The 20,022-nt window shown below is 39.1% G+C and overlaps 1 protein-coding gene across 5 annotated transcripts in view; it reads left to right on the plus strand.

Annotated features, from left to right (window-relative positions):
• The window catches only part of Tor1aip1 (torsin 1A interacting protein 1), a 28,952-nt gene extending 10,306 nt beyond the window's left edge, over positions 1 to 18,646 (plus strand). For 3 of the 5 annotated variants that reach the window (XM_040738517.1, XM_040738518.1, XM_040738521.1), the window contains 7 exons: positions 2,246 to 2,284; positions 3,242 to 3,322; positions 4,777 to 4,833; positions 6,795 to 6,836; positions 7,480 to 7,548; positions 11,549 to 11,605; positions 17,525 to 18,646. In XM_040738517.1, coding sequence (XP_040594451.1) covers positions 2,246 to 2,284; positions 3,242 to 3,322; positions 4,777 to 4,833; positions 6,795 to 6,836; positions 7,480 to 7,548; positions 11,549 to 11,605; positions 17,525 to 18,312 — 1,133 coding nt within the window. In that variant the 3' untranslated portion in view covers positions 18,313 to 18,646. The remainder of the gene's footprint in view (positions 1 to 2,245; positions 2,285 to 3,241; positions 3,323 to 4,776; positions 4,834 to 6,794; positions 6,837 to 7,479; positions 7,549 to 11,548; positions 11,606 to 17,524) is intronic. The other 2 variants (XM_040738519.1, XM_040738520.1) reach the window with 1 other exon arrangement.
• The last annotated feature ends 1,376 nt before the right edge of the window (positions 18,647 to 20,022 follow it).

Below are 20,022 nucleotides of genomic sequence, written 5' to 3' on the forward strand. Positions count from 1 at the left end.
ACAAATACATTTTAGAAACTGATTTATACTTCCCACTGTTTTCAGTAGAACTCAAACTTTGAGTAATATAAACTAACCTAATTAAATTTATGTGAAAAAATTCCAAATTCATAATACAGTGTTTAGAATCACTTTCTGGCCGGACAGTGGTGGCACACACCTTTGATCCCAGCACTCGGGAGGCAGAGGCAGGCAGATCTCTGTGAATTGGAGGCCAACCTGGTCTACAGATCAAATTCCAGGACAGGTAGGGCTGTTACACAGAGAAAGCCTATCTCAAAAAAAAAACAAAAACAAAAACAAACCCCCCCCAAAAAAAAATAAATAAAATAAAATCACTTTCTGAAATCATACTTCCACATGTCAGCCTAAAATGAGTAACATGAAAACCAACTCTCCAAAAGAAAATTTATTGGAGAATTGCAACTAGGTTGCAATTCAAGAGCCATATATCATGGCAGACCCATACATCCAAGGTAAAAAGCTAATTAAAGAAAGACAAGTTGTTCCAGGACAGCCTCCAAAACCACAGAGAAACCCTGTCTCGAAAAACCAAAAAAAGAAAAAAAAAAAAAAGAAAGAAAGACAAGTTAACCTAAGCTGTTTTTAAATAAACCACAGTGGCTACAGGAAGTATTGCGGGAGTCAGTGGCTACTATATAGAAAGTATCTAGTTGGGAACTTGAGGCAGGATGCAGGTATGAATCATTTATAGAGTGCTCTGCCTAGCCATGTACTAGACCTTAGCTTCAGTCTCCAGCACCGCAAAAAAGGAAGAAAAGTGACTAATCTGAAAGCTTGTGTTTTCAGACTCATTATTACAGTATTTATCATAACCACACATTCAAGGAACCTTCTCGTGGCTGTCAGTCTACTTTGCTTATGTTTGGCATAAATAACTCTGTTGTGATGCTGATAGCTTTTGTGCCCTTTAAAAAAGCAGGTGGAGATAAAAGCTGAAAAGAAATATTCTCCCAGCTTTGCTAAAGTCTGAGTCAGCCTAAATCCTCTAGAGTTTTACTCAGTATTTTTTACCCAGTTATGCTAATATTTGGGTGTAACTTCCTTTATTGGAAAAGACAAACTGTCTCAAAGGAAAAAGAAATAACTTAAAGCAAAAAGTCTTTCATATTAGGCCATGTGTAAATCCTGAGTTTTAAGTTTGGTTGATGTGTTTGGTTGTTTATCTTTCAGTTCCCCATTTATGGTTGTTTATCTTTAAATTTCCTGAACAACAGTTCATACTTCCTCTTTGTCACACTAGTACACCAGGGACTTGTTTGTTTAAAGTAAGCAGAGGAATCTGGCAAATAGAATTAAAATGTGTAAACCTGTGCAACTTGTTGGAACCTAGAATATTTGTCAATGTACAATTTAATGTTTTCTGGACACATTACATTTAGAGTACAAACAGGCCTATGACAGGTATAGTTCTATATGCTGTAATACCAGCATTCAAGAGATACATATAGTAGGATGAGAAGTTCAAAGCCAACCTTCGCTGGTTATCCTGGGCTATCTAAGATTCTGTCACAAAAATTAAAGCCGTGGGACTGGAGAGATTGGTGCTGAAGTTGAGTGTTTTGCTCTTCCAGTAGACCTGAGTTCACTAGCACCCATGTCAGGCAGCTTACAATCTCAACTCTGGGGGCTCTGATGCCCCCTTCTGGCCTCTCGGGCACACGTATACAAGCACATCAGTAAAAAGAAATCTTTTTAAAGGTACATGTTTTATAAAGCTAAAAACCTACCAGGCATGGTGGTATACTCCTTGAATCCTAGCACTTCAGAGACAAGAGGCAGGTGGATCATTGTGAGTTCAAGGCTAGTCTGGACTACATAGTGAGTTCTAGGCCAGTCAGCACTATACAGTAAGACCCCATCTCAAAAACATAAAATGAATGCCCTTTATTTGGGGCTGGAGAGACGGCTTAGTGGTTAAGAGCGATTACACAAGATCTGAGTTCACTTTCCAGCACCCAAGACAAGTGGCTTACAAATACCAACTCCATGGTTTTTGCACACATGTGACACAGATGCATATGAATTTATATTTTAATAAAAACATTTGTTTCTAATATGAGTTTATGTCAGATTTGTTTCTGAAAGAACCAAAAGAAAATGATATATCCTTAGTCATTTTACAGGAAAAAGGGTTTTGTATTTTGTTTTTTCCTTAGTCATGTGCTCTTACTATTCCTAAGCTTTAGTTTCTGATGGTATGTACTTTGTCTTTCTCTTCTAGAAGCTGTCAGTATTCACCCAGTCGATTTCTCTGAAGAAGGTAATTTCTTTTTAACTATCATGTCTATACAGCCATCCTTTATATTAGAAGCAGTTTTGAAAAGTATTTAAGAGGAAGAGCAGAAAACAGTCTTTTTCTTAACAACAAAACAAAATAAAAAATCCACCAGTGAGCCATCAAGATAAACCAGGATAGGTAGTTTGGATAGAATGAGTAAGGAAAGCCCTTACATACTTTTAAACATCTTTATTTGTTCAATTTTAAGGAAGGCTAGTATTTTCCACTTCTCAGCATATTTTTGTCTTTGATTGTGATAGTAAAACAATCACTTTGTAAATTTTTATGGCTAGTTTATGAAAAATGCAAACAAATTTAGTTCATCTTTTTTTTTTTTTTTTTTTTGTTCTCCATCCCCCAGACAGAATTTGTCTATGTAACAGTTCATGCTGTCCTGGAACTTACTGTGTAGACCAGGCTGGCCTTGAACTCACAGAGTACTGGGTTTAAAGGCATGTGCCACTCCCACCCATCTAATTTAGTTCATTTTAAAGCCAATATAATGTGAAATTAGTAATTAATTAGTTTGGGTAATGAAATGTTGTGAGTGTAGGAACATTACCCATGGAAAAAACCACTTACGGGCAGGCCTACACTAGTCATGTCTGAAATTACACAGCCAGTTTTCTATGTAGTTTCTTCCCATAAGCTAAAAATTTCCAATTATTTCCTGATCATCTATTCATTTTGGACTCTTCATTAAAGCCTCAGTGTATAGCTTTTAGACATTTGTTTAAGAAATTATGTGCTGAAAGAACACCAAACACATGAGCTCAACTGTAGCTCATTTAGAACTTCGTTATTCTAAATGGAAGGTGCAGTAAACAGACAGCAGCTGTGTACTGGACACTCAGATGCTTTAACTCTAACCTGTGTTTAATGCAGATCTTTTGAGCATTAGCATAAGTCTGTACTAGTGCATTGTCTATTTCCTTCTAGGAGAAACTGAAGATGATCTAGAGAGCTCCTACAGTGACACCACTATCAAGGTCAGATCCAGGAATTCTGTTGAATGTAGAGGTAATGTTGCTTTATATACATGTAACTCTTTTCACAGAACCATCTTTTAGTTAAAATTTAGTTTTAAGTACCTTTTTAAGCCTCTGAAACTTTTTAAAAATCATCTTTTAAAGTTACATTTTTAGTACATTGTAATTATTCCCTACATTGTATACATGCTATTAGTAATGTGCCATGTAACATGTAGCTGAATAGAGCACTTTTAGCCTGCTTGAATATTTCTGGAAAGATATTTTTATTCTCAAGAACTACTGCCTATTTTTTAATTTTGAGAAATTGATCGCATTGGTGTTCAACAGTTTGAGGAGTATAGTTCAGTTTTAGGAACTTATAGCATTCTTAATTCTTAACCATGTTAGACATCACAGGTAAATGGGTAACTTTTTTAGTTCCACAGAAATATTGTCTCATGGAAATCTCTATAATTCTCATGATTTGCATCATCATTTTTTTTTTTTTTTTACATTTAAGATAAGCTCTCAGGACTTAGTGTAGTGGCACACACTTTTAATTCTAGCACTCACTTGAGGCAGAGGCAAGTAGATCTCTGAGTTTCGGGCCAGTCAGGAATTCTGTGGGGTCTGTATCATAAGACCCTATCTCAAAAATTAACGTAAGATAAGCTCATGGGACTGAGGACAAACCTTGGTGGTAGAGGGCTTGCCTAGCATTTGGGTGGGAAGCCCCAATTTAAATTTAAAGTTTAAAAGCTGGCTTGCAAGCATTTGTTATTTTGTATATCACTTCCCCTTACTTACCCTCCTTTTTTTTTATTCTGTTTTTTGCTTAGAGAGGTTTATTTTTACTTTATTAGATAGGAGGTGATGTATAACACAGGCTGTCCTTAAATTATTGATGCTCTTGCCTCAGTCCTACCCTTGTCCACAGTAGTGCTGGCATTAAAGAGATACACTACATATATGATGATCTTTGATCATATTCTCCTCAATACCCTCTTTCATCTCCCTCTGCCTCCTGTTAAACTTCTGCTTTTCCCAACAAGTCCCCTTCCTACCTTTTCTGTATATAAGTGTAGTGTTGCCTGCAGGAGCGGATGAGAGGTTATTTTTTTTGGGCAAAGATAACTTACCAGTGCCTACACCACTGAAGAATCTGACTTTCCTTCCCCAGCAACTGTTAACTGCCTACTAGGTCCTTCTTCGAGGTATGACCCCCCCCCCATGGAATGTTGATAGTCCAGTCCTCAGCAAGTCTTTGCACCTCCACTTACCTTGATCCTTTCCTCCTTGCAAATAGTCCTTCCTTCTGCTTTCGTGTTACGTAAAAGAATGTATGTGTGGTGATACACTCTTCAGGCTGAGAATTTTTTAAAAAACATTTTGCACTCCAGGTTATTCCCTGTAGTTTAAATGTTTCACTCTTTTGAATAAATACTCATTGTTCTCCTACAAAATGAACACTTAAAAATGATGCTTTAAACACTTTGTTTTTAGATGAAGTCACCGTATCCCCTAATTACCATCAAGAACCATCTTGGAGTTTACCACAGAGTGAGTAGTCTGCAAGTTTAAAGTCTCTGTGGGAAGTCAAACCCTTGCTCTCTGTGTTTTGTCATGTGTCTTCGCCTACATTATAACATCAATTGCTTTTAATTTTTCATATTTGTTGTTGAGATGATAGGATATAAAATATTGGAAGTAGTATTTTAAGGTTCAGGTAACAGTGGTCATTAGTGACATTTGCCTTTGATTCTTTTTAGGGTACTGAGGGTAGAACCGGTTTTTTTGTTTTGTTTTGTTTTTTATTTAGTACTTTTTAAGCTAGCATTGTATCACTTTGCTATACCCCAGTTCAACAATTTTCTTAATTGTTACTATTTTCTTTTTTTTTTTCTTTTTTTCTTTTTTCTTTTTTTTGGTATTTACGAGACAGGGTTTCTCTGTATTGTTTTGGAGGCTGTCGATCCAGCCTAGCCTCAAACTCACAGAGATCTGCCTGCCTCTGCCTCCTGAGTGCTGGGATTAAAGGCGTGCACCACCTCTACCCGGCCAGTTGTTACTATTTTCTATGCAGATAATCTGTAATGAATATGTTTCTTAGGTTAAGCAAAATAATGGTATTTTTCTTTGTCTATTATTAAATCAAGTCCCAGTATTTAAATTATTAATCAACTCAAATGTACTTGTATGTAAATAGTCAAGAACTTCTTTTCCCTTCTACATTTCCATATTGAAAATTTGCATTGAATCTAAGTTGCCATTTTTTTAAAGATTAATTTATTTATTACATATACAGTGTTCTGCTTACATACCAGAAGAGGGCACCAGATTGAATTATAGATGGTTGTGAGCCACCATATGGTTGCTGGGAATTGAACTCAGGACCTCTGGAAGAACAGCCAGTGCTCTTAACCTCTGAGCCATCTCTCCGGCCCCTGAGTTGCCATTTTTTAACATCAATAAAATGAAAATCTATCAACTTAATATGTATTATTAGATATAGCCTTAAGCACAATTTTCTAAAAAAAAATGCTTCTTATTTGATGAAAGAGAGAATGTGTGTGTGTGTATACATATGTCCTTTATTTTTACACATGCACACACCTACTTTTACTTTTTGTTTTGAGACAGTGTCTCACTGAGTTGCCTAAGCAAGCCTTAAACCTGCAATCTTGTCTCAGTTTCCTAAGTAGCTGGGATTATAGATCTGTGTCACCAGTTCTAGAGGGTTAAAAGTCGATGATGGCAACGTGAAGACATGGCAGCAGGAGTAGCTCAGAGCTCACATCTCAGACTTCAAGCAGGAAGCCATGAAAGCATACACAAAATGTCACAAAGTTTTTGAAACCTGCCCCAGTGGCACACCAACAAAGCCACTTAGCTAGGGCTACCCAACAGGGACTAAGTATTAAATGTCACCAGAGGCTTCTGGGGAACATAGCACTCAGACCACCACAGCCTGCTCGTTTGGTTGACTGGCTCTTTTTTCTCCCTTTCTGTGCTGGGAATGAAGCCTCACACACACTAATGTGTTGTCATCATCTAATTCTAAGTACTTTTAGGTTTAGAAAAAGGGGAAAATGCTGGGCAGTGATGGCGTACGCCTTTAATCCCAGAACTCAGGAGGCAGAGGCAGGAGGATCTCTGTGAGTTCCAGGACAGGCTCCAAAGCTACAGAGAAACCCTGTCTCAAAACACAACAACAACAAAAAAGAAAAAAGGAAGGAAGGAAGGAAGGAAGGAAGGAAGGAAGAAGGGAAAAATAAGATGGGAAAGGTGGCTGGGTGGTTAAATGTGCTTGCTGCTGTTGCAGAGGACCAGACTTCAGTACCCAGCACCGCAGTGCACAGCTCACAACCAAGGGAAAAGCATTTTTATTGTGTGTTTACTGACCTAAGGGTAGAATTTAGTTTCTTTATAGCATTCCTGGTAGATAAGTGAAATGTCTATGTAACGTCTTTTTATTTTTGTTTCCCAGTGTTCTCTGACCTTACTTCTATTTTCTGTTTTAGGTCAGGACTTCACAGCTCATGAGAATCAGCCTTCAGTGCTGAGTAAGTGGTTGATAATATATTATCTATTTCAGTCAGCCCTGTTCCTGCCTTATTCAACCCATAAAAAGTTCTTACACAGCCAGGTGTGGTGACACATGTCTTTAATCCCAACAGAGGCAGGTAGATCTCTGAGTTCAAGGTTAGTCTGATCTGCAGAGCAAGTTCTAAGACAGCCAAGGCTACACAAAGAAACCCTGCCTCAAGAAACCAAATAAATAGATAAATAAAGTTCTAATATGATCTTAAATCATTTCACCTCAGCTTTAAATCCATCACACAGTACTCTATAATAATTACTCTGTGATGTGACACTCTGTTCAGGACTGTTTTAGCCTCAGTGGTTTACTTGTAGGGTACATGCTGAACTTTTCTTCTTAAATGTAATTAGAATTCAATAGGGTAGTTTTGAACTCAGTTGTAGAGACCAGAGTAAAGACATACAACGTAGTTTGGTCTGGTGAATGATTATGGTTTTTGTTACGGGAAGGCTTTTGTCTTCACTGACCTGACCTATGAATTACCTTTTACTTTTGATGTTTTCCTCCCTACCCCCTCCTTCTGTTAGATTTATTATATAATATTGACTATGGTGTAAACTTAGAAAGTATTTGAAATGATGGTTTTATACATGTGTTTGCTTCAGACTCAAGATGTCAAAGAAATGCTCAGGAGTGGGTTGAACAAGTCATAAGAATGAGAGCTCGACTGCCATGTAAGTAGATGCCTCTTTTTTCTGCTGTGCTTTTGTTGAATATCTAATATACCAAACACTGACTTCTTCAGATAAGGAATAAAGATCAGCTATGCTATGGCTCCTAGAGTGCCATCTGCAATGCCAGTGCAGTATAGAAAGTGCTTGAGAAAACAGGTGGGTGGTACTCTCCGGCCTCATAAGCTACCAGCTCTAGCAGGCAGCAGTTTGTACATAATAATGAAGTTGTACTCTTCTAATAACTCTGTGTGTGTGTTTTTGTAGACTCCATGTAGATAAACACTCTACTGCAACCTTCTTTGCCCTTTATTTCATTTCATAAAGGCTGAAATTCACCAATAGTATTTTCATGATCGTGTTTAGGGTAGGATAAATGTCGCTGATGTAAGAAATACGTGTAAATTGACATGAAGAAATGACCATACTTTGAACAGATGTAGCTTAGTGATAGAGTACTTGGCTAGTGTGCATAAAACTCTGGGTTCAATCAGAGTGGGAACAACAAAAGTAAAGCAAGCCATCAAGCCAAGTGTGGCAAACCCTGTAGTTTCAGCATTTGGGAAGCTGGCAAAACAAAAGGCTTTAGTGACTATGTCTATATTAGCTGTATAAAAATGTCAGTTCTGTTTTCTGCCTTTAATGATGCCTAGCTCCTATTCCCTTCCACACCATACCATTTGTTTTGGTGGTTTGAGACGGCATTTCACTATATGGCCCACATTGCCTGGAACTCCATCATCCCGTTCTAGCTACTCAAGTACTCAAGTGTTAGAATTATAGGCATGTGACACTATAGGAATTCTGTCCCCTTTTTTTTCCATCCAATGACAGTTCCTCTTGTCCCCGTTTGTTTAGATTATATAAAAATCCCTATTTGTCTTTTGCTCATAGGATGACTGACAATAATTGGTCAAAGTAATCTCTAATGATTCCTATTCACTTTAGCTTACCAGTAAGCTGTATTCCACACTTAAATGAGTTATTTAGTTGCCTAAAAATAAAACGGAAATGCCCTTTTCTCTTGCCTTGTTGTTGGCTGTTATTTTTTAATACTGTGTATGTCTGATATTAGGAGACATTTCCTGTTGCAATTTGTTATCCATTGCCTGTTATACTTAGGAAACCAAATACTAATTATTCAGCTTATTAGAATTAATGTGTAACCACAACAAAAAAATTAAAATAAAAATCTTTTTTTTTTTCTTTCAAATTTGAGAGACAGCATCTCTGTGCCACTCACATGAGTACGACCTCCAGAGGTTAGAGGAGGGTGACAGATCCCCTGGGAGCTAGAGTTACAGGTGATTATGAGCCAGCCACTTGATGTGGGATTTGAACTCTGCTCCTCTGAAAGAGTAGTACATGTTATCTTAACCTCAGTGTCATCTCTCCAACCCCTTTTAAGGTTTTATTTTCTCTATGGCATTGCTCATTGCAAAAGGAAACATAATCATGTTGAACATGGTTTGAAATGCAGATGTAGTGCTGCGCTGCTGCTGCTGCTTTTGTCTTTTGTGTATAGCCCTGGGTGGCCTGAATTTGCATGTATGGAATGTGTTGGCCTGCAACTCACAAAGATCCACATGCTTTTACCTCCCAAGTACTGGGGTAAACAGTCACCGTGACTGGCTTAGCATTTTTTTGTCACCAAATTTGTAGCTAACTTTTAGCATTTTATGTTTACACTCCTACTTCATCTTCTTTTTTTTTTTTTTTTTTTTTTTTTTTTGGTTTTTACGAGACAGGGTTTCTCTGTATTGTTTTGGAGGCTATCGGTCCAGCCCGGCCTCGAACTCACAGAGATCCGCCTGCCTCTGCCTCCCGAGTGCTGGGATTAAAGGCGTACGCCACCACCGCCCGGCACTCCTACTTCATCTTACATTAGTATATTTATTATGACTTAAGTACTTGTAACTGCCATATCTCAGTGTTGTGTTGAACTTTGAGTGTTTTATAGAAAGATGGCATACAAGAAACTTACATTAAGCTGGGCATAGTGTACATGCCTATAATCAAGGCTCCTGAAGTTGGAGGTTTGAAGATAGGCTGGGCTCATACCTAGGCCGATTGGAGAAGGAAGATTATTAATTCTTTAACAATGGAACAAAGGAAGAAAATATTTCTAATGGTGAAATAAGTCTATCGTGATTTTGTAACAGCCTTCATGGATCACTCTTCAGGCCAAGATAATTATTTAAACTTTTTTCCTGGGTGTTTTTTGGCTGCTACTTTTTGGTTTTTGGATAGGGTCTCACGTAGCCAACACTAGCCTTTTCCTCTTGCCACCTCTTGAGTGCTGGGGTCATAGGTGTGCACCATCATGCTTGGATGATTCTCTCTCTTTCATATTTCTCTTAGCATTCTAAATGTCATACCCTTCTGTTAGTTACACATTTCTGTCTGCTGTGGTGGGGTATTTTTAAATACAAGGGTTTCAGAACCTGGGACTTTGATTTCCTTTGTCATCTCCTGTTCACAGCAGTTCCCTGGGTGTAATAGGTCCCAGCTGAGGTTCTGTCTGCATCACTGTCCACACTTCTTTCTGTTTACCTTGTGATCAAGCAGCTTAAACGTTGTCTAGAGAGATTAGATCTTTGAAACATGTTTTGGGGCCTCTCAAAAATGGGAATGCAGACACAGACTTAGCATTAGAGCACTTTGTTCTAATTCCCACTTCCTGCACTTGACTTTTTTACCTTTAGAGACAGTTGTGCCTTTAGCTCAGTTACTGTGATAAGTCTTCTACATTAAACACAAGTTTTAAGTCTGATCACATACCTGTTAATGTTTATTTGTGTTATGTACGAATCAATAACTGTGATGGGTTTGTGCCCTCTACTGTTTATGGAGTGAGTGCTTGCTGCTATAGTCTTCAGGCTTGAGAATGTCTATAGATCTTCAAGGTTTTACTACCACTAGTGATTTACTCAGCTCTAGTGATTACTGCCTCTAGTAAGAGAGGTAGAACTGAACTTTTAGGCTGTGTCCTAACTCAGCAGTTTATACATAGCAGACCTAAAAGTATTCTTGTGATCTGTGGACTAAGTACGCAGTGTATATGATATATATTTAAAACTTATTTGTTGTATCCATCATAAAGTAGACCATCACACCACTGTCATGTATTCCGTTTGATCTTTGCAGCCATGTAATAAGGTATTTAAGATGAACATGATGTATTTGGAACTTTTTATTGCTTGGTTTTTAGTAATGCAATTGTAACTTCATGGCATAATTTAGAAGTTTCTAATAAAGTTTCTTCAGCAGAATTAGTAATTGAAAAACAGTATGGCTCTTGCAGTTAGCATGATGTCATTTTGTCTTACTTGGTTGTTGAGTGTTTCAGTTTTGTTTCTGGTTTTTGGTTATGTGACTCAGAGGCAATTTCTGTATTTTAGCAATGCTAACTTTATTTCATGGTCTAATCCAGTGTTTCTCAAGTTGAAGCAGTTAATAAACACAAGGAAGACCATCCAAAAGTTGTCCATGCAAAAGTCACTGCAGGCAAGTGGTAGATGGGCAAAATGGCAAAATGAGGCCATACCAGTGAGGTTGCTGAGAAAATAATGAGGATTTAAGATTGAGTTTTATATGGAAATACCTTATTCCAGGCACTTTAGGTAATCCATAATCTATAGTTTCTTTCTCTTTACAGCATCTTCACCAGGCAGCAATTAGTAAATGCTCATTTTCCAGATGATTGTGTGCTGTTGTTATGGTGTCCTTTTTTTTCTTTCTTTCTTTTTACTTTTGTCCCAGAGGTTTCCATTCCTATTAAGTAAGCTGCAAGGCTTTCTCCCAACACTGAGTTTTTAATGTTCACTCTGTGCTAGGTCAGTGTTGCTGGGATTAACTACGAAAGGGCCTTCAGTGCAACAGGCATTTGGATATTCTGCCTCCACCTTCTACCAATGCTGCCTTTGGTAGAATTTGCATTTTCTTTCTCTAATGGAAATAAAACATAAAATTAATGGTCTTTTGAAATTATTTTTTATTTTAGATAACAACATTCAGGAATCAGAGTTTGGAAGCCAATCTTCATCAAACTCCAGCCAACGTAAGTTTATCTATTTGTTAAGTAAGTCAAAACTTGGTGGCCCGTATTGATTTTAAAACATTTTTTGACAGCTGTGTGACCTAATGATATTTAAGGCATCATATAAGCACTTCTATGGAAAAAGTACATGTTTTATCAGCAGTGAAATTCTATGTAGGCAAACTATATGAAATGTGTACTTTCCTCTTGATTTTATTGTTCATAATACCAAAAATCAAAGTTGATAAGTTAGGCTGGAGAGATTGTTTAGTGGGTAAAAAGCATACTATACAAGCCTCATCACCTGGTCTCAGTTTCCAGAACCCATGACAAGGCAGAGGAGAGAAGTGACTCCACAGTTCTATTCTCACCTCCATGCACAGGCTCCACCCACTCATCATGCCTGTGCACACACGTAATACTAATTTGTTACTAAGTAAACAACTATTACCATTAGCAGACCAAATTATACTGGGTTAGCAGAAAGGCGGCTCATAGTGTGATGGAGGCAAGTGCCGCCATCAGAAATAAATGGGAGCAGTTACTTTGTATATGACCTTGAGGAAGATTTTTATCCCTGAAGCCTGTTACCCTGAATAGTGAGTACTAAGAAATTACTAGTGATTCTCAATCTGTATCTTAGCAGTGCTAACTTTATTCCTTGGTCTAATCCAGTGCTTCTCAAGTTGAAGCTGTTAATAAACACAAGGAAGACCATTCAAAAGTTGTCCATGCAAGCCGGGCATTGGTGGCGCACGCCTTTAATTCCAGCACTCGGGAGGCAGAGGCAGGCAGATCTCTGTGAGTTGAGGCCAGCCTGGTCTACAGAGTGAGTTCCAGGACAGCCTCCAAAACAATACCGAGAAACCCTGTCTCGAAAAAAACAAAACAAAAAAAAGTTGTCCATGCAAAAGTTACTGCAGGCAAGTGGTAGATGGGTAAAATGACAAATGGAGGCCATTTTTTAATCTCTCTTCATTGATAAAGTATGCCAAAAGTGTTTTAATTAATTGAAAAATGGCAGGATTCTTTTATGGATGGTTTACCTTATCCACTCATGAGTTGATGGACATTAAAGTTGTCTCCATTGCTTGGCAGTTATGAGTCATTGCTCTAGTGAACCTGGGATACAGAGGTTTCTTCCACATATTGAATACATCTCTTTAGATACATTCCCAGCAATGATGTTGCTGGATCACATAGTTTATTTTTAACTTCCTGAGGTGCTTTAAGAAGAAAAAAAAACAGTGGGTAAAACCTATTCATATTTACCTAGAAATTAATCTCTAATATACTTTAGTTGGATTCTCACATCTACTTCTATATTTACATAGCCAAGAATATTGTTCAAATATGAAGAATTTTAAAAGTCTTTTCATGGAATTGTGGACTTGTCTTGTATCTTCAACATCAAATAGTGGACAGTAAATGCTAGTGAGAATATGGAAAGAGACCTTATTCACTGCTGGTGGCAGTACAAACTAGCACAGCCCTTATGAGATCAGTATGGAGGGTTCCCAGAAATTAAAGAGCTGCCATATGACCCAGTTATACCTCCTGGGCACACAGCCACAGTACTGTGTCCTACCGCAGAGACACGTGTAAATCCATCTGTGCTCAATGCTTTTCCATTGACATCAGCAAGAAAGTAGGACTAGCTAGCATGGATAATGAGAATATGGTATATGTACACAATGGCATTTTATTCAGATGTATAATATGCAGATTCCCGCCTGTAATGTGTAAGTATATATGTGTGTAGATTATAATATACCTAAATGCATATTATATGTGCGTATAAATAAATGTGGATAAAGCATAAAACACTAGAAAGGGGATGTGGAAATAAGTGCTTAGGAAGGATGAAGGAGGCAGAAGTGGATGGGCAAAAGAGGAAAAATGGTAGTTTCTTAAGTGTAGTCTGAAATGTGAAATCAGAAAATGTTAATGAATTTTTTGATGCTCTTGCATTAAAATTCTCAGAGTTGTGTTTCTAGTTCCTTTTTTGGTGTTTTTTTTTCTTTTTCCTTGTTTTTTGAGGCAAGCTTTCATATAGTCTATGTTGGCCTTGAACTCACTTTGTAGCTGAAGGTGGCATTGAACTCTTGATGCTACTGTCCCCGCCTTCCAAGTGCTAAGATAACAGGCATGTGCTACCACATCTTGCTTAATTTCTTAGAATTTGAATGAAATTCCATACACTAGTTATTAGAAAATACTGATTCACTAAGCTATGCAGAATTTTACTAGGCATGGTGGGAAACTGAAGCAGGAGAATCATGCTTAGGCTACGGAGTGAAGTCTCATTTTTAAAGCAGTATATATAGCCAGGTGTATCCCTGCCTGTAATTCTAGCACTCAAAAGGGAAGGCAGGAGGATCATCCATGAGTTTGAGGTCAGCCTGGTCTACAAAAGTGAGTTTCAAACTAGCCATGGTTATAGAGTAAGACCGCCTCTCAAGAAACAAAGCAGATGGCATAAACATTTTCTGAATGCTGACACATTTATATATAGTGTAAAAGACAACATTTGTTTGTGTCACTATCAAACTCAAGATCTTTCAAGAGTTAAATATTAGCAGGCGTGAACTTCATGCCTGTAATTCCAGCACTAGGGATGATACTGCTGTAGTGAAGCAGCGATGGGAGGGTTGACATGAGTTCAATGCCCTAATTCACCCCAAAAAATAATAATAAACTAAAAAAAAAAAAAAAAAACAAAGCGAGCAGTGGTGGCGCATGCCTTTAATCCCAGCACTTACGAGGCAGAGGCGGGTGGATCTCTGTGAGTTTGAGGTCAGCCTGGTCTACAGAGTGAGTCCAGGACAACCAGGACTGTTACATAGAGAAACCCTGTCACAAACAAACAAAAAACCAATTGGGCCAGTGTGCTGGCTCAGCTGGTAAAGGCTCTTGTGTACAAGTCTGAATCTGAGTTCAGTTCTCCAGCCCCACATGATAGACATGCTAGAGGGAAGGACCGGCTGCCACAAGTTGTCCTCTGTCCTTTGCCTGTAGGCATGTGCACACACACTTTCTTTAAGTTGAGTATTGGTAGCTATTGATTTATAATGGCAGGAGCAATGTTTCCAAAATTCTAATTTTCACTTGAAATTTTGAATGTTATATTGGCAGTTGCTTTCCTGAAAGTAACAGCATACTTTGCTCCATTCTTCAAATAGCTGCGAAATGCAAGTGTGACTATCCATAGAGCGGTAATTTTTTGTTTTTCAAGTAAAAATAGCATTCACTTTTTAAAAAGTGGTTATTCAGCTTGCAGGTCAGTTGCAAAGCCCTTTTCCGTTGTGCTGGACAGCTGACATTTGTGTGTCTTCACACAGAATACTGAGAATATGTATTCAGGGTTAAAGGTCTTGAGTTTTGTTTTTATGGTTCTGGGAATCATGTGAGGGCCTCACACATGCTAGACACGCAACACCAAGCTATACCCTGCCCCAGCTCAAGGACTGAGGTAGAACAAAATTATTAGCTGCTTCATCAAGGACAGTCTTAATGAAACTGGTTCCTCCTCTCTGCCTTTAAAAATGATCACATGTATTTATTATGTGTGTATATGTGGGGAGGTCAGAGGACAACTGTCTGGAGTCAGTTTTCTCCTAACATGGGTACTGGGGATCAAACTCAGGCCATCAGGCTTAGGGACAGGAACTCTTACCTACTGAGCTATCTCACCAGCCCTTCCCCTAATTTTTTATTGTTGTTGCTTTTGTTTTTATGTTTTTGAAACAGGGTCTCTACATAGCCCTGGCTGGCCTGGAACTCACCATGTAGGTCATGCTGGCCTTGAACTCAGAGAAATTCATCTGCTTCCTGAGTGCTGGGATTAAAGACACACACCACAGTGCCTGGTGTCCCAATTATTTTTAGCCTTGTATGCTGTCAGTGAAAACTGTGACTGTGCTAATATAGCTTAGTGCTAGTCACCAGTAATTCCTGCCTAAAGCATCAGAAGCTTTTCCCATTTTAGCTGTTCCCCCATCAGGGCAAGTGTCATAACTGCAGAAAAAACAAAAATATCTTACTGTTAATTTTGTGAGGGACACCTACCAAATATTGCTTAAGGTAGCTTCCGGCCACACCCTGAGATTGCTACTCTAAAAGATCCCCAGTATATATATTAGGCTAAAGTAACCCATCAGTGAAAGTTGGAGGCGTGGTATTACAAGTATATTATTTATTGATAAATGAAGTGATCTAGGAAAAAATGTTATATAAGTTGAAAAGCATGTTAAACAAAAATCATACCATAATTATATTCAGTAATAATGACAAGTTCAATGCCAGAGTTTTATACTGTCAACTCGCATGCCACAAAGATAGGTATCAGTACAGTTCATTTACATGGACAGGTAGCTGTTGTTGTAACATATGGAATGCATTCATTTATATAGAATCCTTTTCTTTATATACTTCACAAATATTCTATCCTAGATAGCCAGCCATGCTAATTACTGAGTTTTTAATTAAACAGTTCTATAAAACACCCCCTATTTACTTCCCAACTATCATAAACTGTTCATGAGTCTTGCATAGTTTTACTTCTGAAATTATGAGATTTTATTCTGAATTTTTAAAAAATTATTTAAATATATTTAAATTATTTTTCTTTAGAAACTATTAATAATCTTTCTAACATATGTAATATTAATATTTGTATTTATCCATGACTTAGACATTATGAGCTTTTCCTGAAGAATATATATTTATTTCTTTTTTTATCCTTTTTTTTTTTTACTTTTTTTAATTTAAATTAGAAACCAGCTTGTTTCACATGTCAATCCCAGCTCCCTCGTCTCCTCCCCCACCCCCTTCCACTCCCCAACCCCCCACCCAATCCCTACTTCGCTCCTCAGGAAGGGTGAGGCCCTCCATGGGGGATCTCCAGAGCCTGTCATTTCATCCAGGTCAGGGCCTACGCCCTCCTCCATGTGTCCAGGATGAGAGAGCATCCCTCCATGTGGAATGGGCTCCCAAAGTCCATTCGTATGCCAGGGATAAATACTGATCTCTACCTAAGGCTCCATAGATTGCCGAGGCCACCTCACTGACACCCAAATTTTGGGGGGTCTGTAACAGTCCCATGCTGGCCTCTAAGCTATCAGTCTGGGGTCCATGATCTCCCCCCTTGTTCAGATCAGCTATTTCTGTGGGTTTCACCAGCCTGGTCTAGACCCCTCTGCTCATCACTCCTCCCTCTCTGCAACTGGGTTCCAGTAGTTCAGTTCACTGTTTAGCTGTGGGTGTCTACCTCTGCTTCCATCAGCCACTGGATGAAGGCTCTAGGATGGCATAAAAGGTAGTCCTCAAGCTCATTATTGGGGAAGGGCTTTTAAGGTAGCCTCTCCACTATTGCTTAGTTTGTATATTTATTTCTTTAGAAAAAAAACCAAACAACTCCCTTCTTTAAAGTACTTCCTCTTAAGCTGGGTAGTTGTGGCCCATGCCTTTATTCCCAGCACTTGGGAGACAGAGGCAGGCAGATCGCTTTGATTTCGAGACCAGCCTTGTCTACAGAGTGACTTCCAGACAGGCTACCCTGTCTTGAAGAGAATAAAAAAATACTAAATTACTCCCTCTTAGTCAGACATGGTGGCACATACCTTTCATCCCAGCACTCAAGAGACAGAGGCAAGGAGTTTCAGGCTAGCCGATCTTCATACCAAGTTCTAGACTGAGTCATGTATGGGACTGGAGGTACAGCTGAGTAGTGAAGAGCATGGACTCCTCATGCAGAGGACCCAAGTTTAATTCCAGCACCTAAGTGCATTCACAGTCACCTGTAACTCTAACTCCAGGAGGACCTATTACATTATCCTCTGCAAAGGGAGCATCTGCACCCACATGCACGTACACAGAATAAAATGAAATCACTCGCCCTTGAATCTAAGAAAATGTAATGTGTCTTTTCTCTCCCCCAAGCGGAACGTGCTGACCAACCCCACAGTGAATCTTCTGTCAACAGAAAGTGGTGGCTGGCCGGTCTGGTTGCCGCCCTTGTCATTGGATTATTTTGGTTCTTTCATACTCCTGCAGTAGAAACCACTGCCGTTCAAGAATTCCAGAACCAGATGAAACAACTTCAGTCTAAGTACCAGAGTCAAGACGAGAAGCTGTGGAAAAGAGGCACAACATTCCTAGAAAGACATCTGAATAGCTCTGTCCCTCGGCCCCAGCCTGCCATCCTTTTGCTCACTGCAGCCCAAGATGCTAAAGAAGTGCTCAAGTGTCTGAGTGAACAAATTGCCGATGCCTATTCTTCCTTCCGGAGTGTCCGTGCCATCCGGATTGATGGGGCAGGGAAAGCTGCTCAAGACAGTGACCTCGTCAAACAAGAAGTAGATCAAGAACTGAGCAGTGGGTTTAGAAATGGCCAGAATGCAGCTGTGGTACACCGCTTTGAGTCTCTGCCCGCAGGCTCAACCTTGATCTTCTATAAATACTGTGACCATGAAAACGCAGCCTTCAAAGATGTAGCTCTAGTCCTGACTGTACTGTTGGAGGAGAAGACACTGAAAGCCAGTCTAGGCCTGAAGGAAATTGAAGAGAAAGTGAGAGATTTCCTCAAAGTCAAGTTCACCAAATCCAACACGGCCAGCTCCTATAACCACATGGATCCAGACAAGCTGAATGGTCTCTGGAGCCGCATTTCTCACCTGGTGCTGCCTGTGCAGCCGGAAAATGCCCTGAAAGGGGGCAGCTGCTTATGAGGGAGAAAGCGGAAATCACGTCTCGTTCTGAACAGCTTTCAGACTTTAACCAGAGACGGAATTTGGAGCAGTTTTTGAGAACTGGTTTCTTTTTAAAGGAAGTTAAGTTCATACATAAACATGGAATACCTGAATCATTTATGCAGCCTGATTATCTGTCATTTGAGAGAACCATTTCTCTGTTTCCATTGAGAACTATGTTAGTGTTCAGCATGGTCTAAAGTATATGCAATTCCCCAAGGATCTGCTTTGATTCTGGCTGAATCATTCTTGCTGTGCTGTGACCAGTGAGAAGGACTAGGTGCCTTTCTCAAAGAATCAGCTTTATTTTTAACTTTGGATATTTTTGTTGGCTTGTTTGTGACCTTATTAGTCTGACAGCTCTCTAGTTGTAGCTATGGTTTCCCCATTACTTTTTCTTTTATACCATTTAAGTGTGTGATCCTTGCCTTCCACTTGTAAAAGACAAAAGTCATGAAAGATCGTCTGAGTGGGCTGTTTAGCCTCCCTTCCTCGCTGGCTTTGGAGAGGGGAGAACAGGGTTCGGGAGGTAGAAAGGGAAGAGAAATTGTTGAACGGAGAAGGAAAAGAAAGGGAAAAAATAGCTGCAAGCTGGGCATGGTGAGAGATGCCTGTAATCTCAGCACTTTCTTGGGGTAGAGTCATTAGGATCAGAAGTTCAAGGCCTGCCTCGTCTATATAGTGAGTTTTCTGCCACCCTGGGCTACATGAAACGCTGCTTAAAAAAAAAAAGAGAGAAGAAAGAAAAGAAAAATGTTTTAAAAAAGAAAAGCATGAGAGGTGGGTTACTCAAGCATGTCTAGGCTGCTACCTTGGTGAGCTGTTACAATTTGCCTTTTATACTTCCGCCTTTTTCCCCACTTAGAGAGGTTCTTGGTGTGAGGCTAAGGTTAGTGTAGAGCATTTGCCCAGCTTGTTTGTTTCCCCAGGTTCAATACCAGCATTCCACACACCTGTAACCTCAGCACTCAACAAATTGAGGTGGCAGCATCTTGAATGCAAAGCCAGCCTGTAGTGTATATATCATATCAGACCCAATCTCAATCCCACTCCCCAGGAAAAGAGAATTCCATGGCCCTTCCAAGTTTTTAAAGCATAAATGTGATAGTTTTATTTCCTTATTTGATGCTTACCAATTTAGGTAAATCCAAAGCAGTCTCTTTGGTTATAACCTGGCAATTTTTGTCTTGAAGAAATAAGAGTTTCTAGTGCATCCTTAACTTCATGGTTCAGATTTTTTTTTTTTTTTTTTTTTTTTTTTTGCTTTTTGCCAATACCAGGGATTGAACTAAGACCCACCCATGCTGGTCAAGCGCTTTGGCACTGAACTACATTCCCCAGCAGTAGAAATACATTTCTAAGTCAGGTGACACATGTCTGTAATTCCAGCACTTGCTTGGGAAGCTGAAGCAGGAGGGTTGCTGTAAATTCATGGTCATCACTAGCTATATAGTGAGCTTCAAGCCGACTGCATGGGCTGCAGAATGAAATACTGTCTTACCAACCCCCTGCCTCCCCCCCCACACACACAAAGACAGCTTTAGAAACTGGTAGACAGTTCTCTGCTGGGCTATTGAAGACGACTCCATTTTGTGCTTGTACATAGGTACTTTTAAGTCCTTGAATAGCACTGCATAACAAATACAAAAATAACCTATGCACATGATCAGTTTTATTGAGTGCCTCAAG

The sequence above is a fragment of the Mesocricetus auratus genome, unplaced genomic scaffold, assembly GCF_017639785.1.
Source record: "Mesocricetus auratus isolate SY011 unplaced genomic scaffold, BCM_Maur_2.0 Super-Scaffold_100676, whole genome shotgun sequence".
In the NCBI taxonomy this organism is placed as follows: domain Eukaryota; kingdom Metazoa; phylum Chordata; class Mammalia; order Rodentia; family Cricetidae; genus Mesocricetus; species Mesocricetus auratus.